Genomic DNA, 4,651 nt, shown 5'->3' with positions numbered 1-4,651 from the left:
CGCTCAAATCCTAAGTTGGATTTGGTATCAGTAAGAGAAAGAAAATCTATCCCGAAGTTGGTGCTATAACATATGCTTTCACTGAAATTTAAATGTTTAGAGGGCAGAGACTTATTCCATAACCCCATTATCATATAATAATTATTCAGGTTGGTCCTTTTTTCACATAATTTAATATGTTTTTGTTTATTTTATTTAATACAATTCCAAGAATCTACCTGAAAATAAGAAGCAATCATGACAGAATATCTTGAAAACACCACTCAATTCAACAGTACCCAATGTTCCTGCTTTTGATACTTTCACAGTTCAGAGAGTTCAGAGACTGAAAAAACCATGAAATATCACTCTCAAATAATTTCACTCCTTTTCCCCCCATATCCAATATTGGAAATTTGCAAATTTAATTAAATCAAAGTATTGAAGGTTTTTTGTAGTGTTGGTTAGTTAGCAAACAACTAAGAAATTTCATTAGCTAAGTAGGAAGGACCCAAAAGAAAACTGGACATGATTGAAGTAAATCACAATATTTCATAGTGATAAATAAAATTAAATTAAATTAAAAAAAAAAAAAAAAACCTCTAAAGATTTGAGATTGAAAATTTTACTCTAAAGAGGAGAAACTCTATGATTTTTCTTTTCTTCCTTTTTTTTTTTTTTTGGTTTCTTGAAGACACTAATTAAAAGACACCAAAAATTAAGTGCACTACTACATTAAAGGAGTACTATTAAGAAGGCCATGCCAAGATGAAGTAAGACCATTCCAGCTCTCTCTCCCAGCCGTATGATCAATATCAGCCATACCACCATGATATTGATTATCTGATGATCCATTTAGCTGCCAAGGACAACCCCACAAGACCCTGCTCTGATGATCATGATGATCTGATGATGATCTCATTCCATGGCCAAGCTCTTGTTTGATCGTGGTGACTGTCACTGCTGCCGTTGTCCCATTATTATTATTGATCATCTCCTGATGATCATGATCATCATTATAAGACATCTGGCCCATATTCTGATCCCCATGGCCAACTCCATTCTCCATGTTGTGCCCATTCCCATTCCCATTTCCGAATCCATAATACATGTTGGAGTGATTCTGGGATTCAAGAAAACCATTCCTGAGTGCATCAAGGAAGCCACTGCCCCCATTGTTGTTAATGCCAAGGTTGTTAATTCCAAGTATTTGATTATGATCATCACAATGAGAACTGCTCACAGGGTTTCCCAAAATAGAAAGGTGATGATGATCATGATCATCAAAACCTAACTGCCCACATGACTGTTTTTGGAGCCTAGCAAAGGCAAGGCTGAGGTCATTGGAGTCATAGGCCAAGCTAGGCACTTGGAGATGGGCAAGGAGTGGGTTGGGATTGGGTGTAAGGGAGTTATCCTGAGCCCTCAATTTTGAGGATGATGATGTTGCTGATGATGAGGAGGAAGAGGAAGACCTTTTGTTTCTCCTGCACCCTCCACCCACTGGAACATTTCTCAGAGTGCCCCCTTTAGTCCAGTACCTCCTACAGGCTTTGCAGAAGTACCTGGGCTGAGTGAGGCTGTAGTTGTTGTAATAGCAGAATTTGGTGTTTGTGGAGTCACATCTTGGGCACTTTAGGGCTTGTTCTGGATGCGGCCTTGGCTTCCTCTCTTGCTGAGGCTTTGACCCCACCAACATGTTTCCCAGTGAATCGGAGCTCATTTCCTGATCATCATAATTAATCAACACACTAATTTAGCAAAGAGAGTTTCACAAAAACATATAATTATATATATCACATAATTAGAGATGGAAAGAAAGAGGCATGCGTGCATTGAGATATGACAAAGTTCATATATATATATATGTGTGTGTGTGTGTGTGTGTGTGATTAAAATGGCCATCTCTTGTGCTAGATCATGGGGTTTTTATTCATATTTTGATGAATATATTTTTATAAATATACATAAACCTATAATTAAACAAGTATATATTTGATTGCTTAAAACAGTTGGTACACACTTCATAATTCAGGCTAAAAATTAAGCCAGCTATAGTACTATATATGAACTATGTTAATTTGTTTCTTCCTTTAAGCCATATATATGTGAACTAGACAGTACAGAAAAACAAAAGTAAAGGAACTAAAGAGAATTAAACTACTTGTCATGGCGATTTAATTTTGTTGTGAGAAAAGCTAATTTACACCCCCTTAAACATACATGATTTATAAACAAAAAAAAAATATTAATAGTACTACAGTAGTCTCTTTTTGAGATCAAAGTGCAAAATAAATAGTTTATACTAGTTTCAAAAGCAAAGCAAGATAACATATATACACACAGCTAATCCCAAGAACACAACTGATAAATTTGAGAAAACACCCAGACTAAAAGCAAAGCACAGAAAAACTCATGAGTACTCTCTCTCTTTCTCTCTCTCTCCTTTTGGAATCAAACCCATATATTTATAACCCAAAATCAATTACCATCATCGCCGAGAGCCCCATTAAAAAGAAGAATAAAAGAACATATTGGAAGAGAGAAAGGAAGAAGAAGAAGTTGGAAACTAAAAAGAGCTAATTTAAAACTTGAGGAAAATCCCTACCTGCAAATTTTGTCCACTTGAAGGATCCATGCATTAAAATGCAATCAAAGGCTAGCAGTTAAGCTCTCTTTTTAACTGAGCTACGAGGAAATGTCTGTAAGTATTGGTTTTATGTGTATATTTATATATATAAGGCTGAGTTTATGTTGAAAGGAAGAAGAGTAATAGTATGGAGAGAATTAGAAGAGGCTAGAGAAAGTAAAGAGAGATATTATAGTTAAGGCCAGGCAGTCATGCAAAGTAAGGAAATAGAGCCACCCATCTTAGATATATATAAAGCAAACCCAAGAAAGAGAGAGGAAAAGTAAATAAAAAAATATATATAAATATTAATTAAAAAAAAAAGAATTTTCAGACAAGTAAGAGAGATGATTTTAGAGAGAGAAAGTAATGATGGAGGTATAGGGGGGTTCCACCGTACGAGATGCATATAGATGATCGATGAGGTTACCTTGCACGCAGAGAAAGTAATAAGAAAATTCCAGTCATCTCTTTCTCTCTTTCACTTTCTTCTCTCTTTACAAATCCATAATGCATCAGAAGGAGGCAGCGACGGTTTCATTTCATTTCATTTCGTAACACAACATGTAACATGGTCCATTCTCGTGGGTCCCTCTCTCGCGTGGATTCAACTATTCGTGGACCCCACAAAACACAAGTGGCCCCTACCCACCACCACTCGTTACAACTTATTTATAATCACAATCACAATCACAATCACAATCACATTCCCTCCTCTATTATATAACACTATTATTATATTATATTGCCATATATACATACATATATATATCATCACTATTATATATAATATATGTTCTCTCTCTATCTGTAATCTATCATAATCTAATTATCTAAGGGAAATTTGACTTTTTATGCTTAATAGCATGGTGTAATACAAAATAATGCTAGGGATTTTTAACATTACAAAATAATGCCAAATTTTTTGCTAGTACCCAAAATACCCCTAAAAACAACTATCTCATCTCTTCCCTCCCCCTCTCTTCCTTCCTCATCTCTTCCTTCTTCTTGTTTCTTCCTCACTCTCACTCTCACTCACCTCACCTCACCTCACACCACCACTAAGAGACCACGGTAGAGCTTGGGACCGCCACTAAGAAAGCCATTTGTAGACTAAAGTAAGGGTTGAGAAATCTTGGAGAAAAATTTAATGGGTAAGCAATTTTTTCTTAAATACTTGGATTAGTGATGTTTCCTTTAAACTTTTTGAGCATTTCGTATAGATCTAAGCAATATTTGTACATTTTTTTGGGTTTTTTCTGGTTTTTTGTCGATCTGCGTTTTCTGGGAATTTTCTGGGTTAGTGTTGTGCTCGATGGGTGCTCGATGCCTGCTCGATGCAGGCTCGATGACACACCAATTTTAGCGTTGCATGTTCTGCTCGATGGGTACTCGATACCTACTCGATGGGTACTCGATGGTAATGTTCATTCTCACTTTTTCATGCATGCTCGATAGATGCTCGATGCCTGCTCGATGCAGGCTCGATGACACACCAATTTTAGCGTTGCATGTTCTGCTCGATGGGTACTCGATACCTACTCGATGGGTACTCGATGGTAATGTTCATTCTCACTTTTTCATGCATGCTCGATGCCTGCTCGATGCAAGCTCGATGGCACATCATTTTTTACGTTGCATGTTGTACTCGATGGGTACTCGATACCTACTCGATGGGTACTCGATGGTAATGTGCATTCTCACTTTTTCATGCATGCTCGATAAATGCTCGATGCCTGCTCGATGCAAGCTCGATGGCACATCATTTTTTACGTTGCATGTTGTACTCGATGGGTACTCGATACCTACTCGATGGGTACTCGATGGTAATGTGCATTCTCACTTTTCATGCATGCTCGATAGATGCTCGATGCCTGCTCGATGCAAGCTCGATGGTACATCATTTTTTACGTTGCATGTTGTACTCGATGGGTACTCGATACCTACTCGATGGGTACTCGATGGTAATGTGCATTCTCACTTTTCATGCATGCTCGATAGATGCTCGATGCAAGCTCGATTGCACATATTTTTTTACGTTGC

General features: G+C 37.2%; 1 protein-coding gene across 2 annotated transcripts; it reads right to left on the bottom strand.

The window, feature by feature from the left end:
* Positions 1–443: 443 nt before the first annotated feature.
* LOC133788502 (dof zinc finger protein DOF2.1-like) lies at positions 444–3,215 on the bottom strand. 2 transcript variants are annotated; one of them, XM_062226006.1, is made up of 2 exons: positions 3,039–3,215; positions 444–1,705 (listed from the first exon to the last, which is right to left on the bottom strand). In XM_062226006.1, exon 2 carries the CDS (start codon positions 1,700–1,702, stop codon positions 710–712), a length of 993 nt encoding a protein of 330 aa, XP_062081990.1. In that variant the 5' UTR covers positions 1,703–1,705; positions 3,039–3,215; the 3' UTR covers positions 444–709. The 2 variants fall into 2 exon arrangements, with proteins under 2 accessions (XP_062081990.1, XP_062081989.1); XM_062226005.1 differs by lacking the exon at positions 3,039–3,215 and adding an exon at positions 2,588–2,943.
* Positions 3,216–4,651: the final 1,436 nt, after the last annotated feature.

This window comes from Humulus lupulus, chromosome 7 (assembly GCF_963169125.1).
Source record: "Humulus lupulus chromosome 7, drHumLupu1.1, whole genome shotgun sequence".
NCBI lineage: Eukaryota > Viridiplantae > Streptophyta > Magnoliopsida > Rosales > Cannabaceae > Humulus > Humulus lupulus.
The sequence above is the reverse complement of the archived record's forward strand: the minus strand, read 5'-3'. Positions and strand labels throughout refer to the sequence as shown.

Bases quoted from the DNA above. Each gene is read 5' to 3' on its own strand.
- LOC133788502 (XM_062226005.1), bottom strand. From the start codon at position 2,617: ATGGATCCTTCAAGTGGACAAAATTTGCAG. The intron at 1,706-2,587 runs GTAGGGATTTTC...TATGATGATCAG, and splicing joins CAAGTGGACAAAATTTGCAG to GAAATGAGCTCCGATTCACT.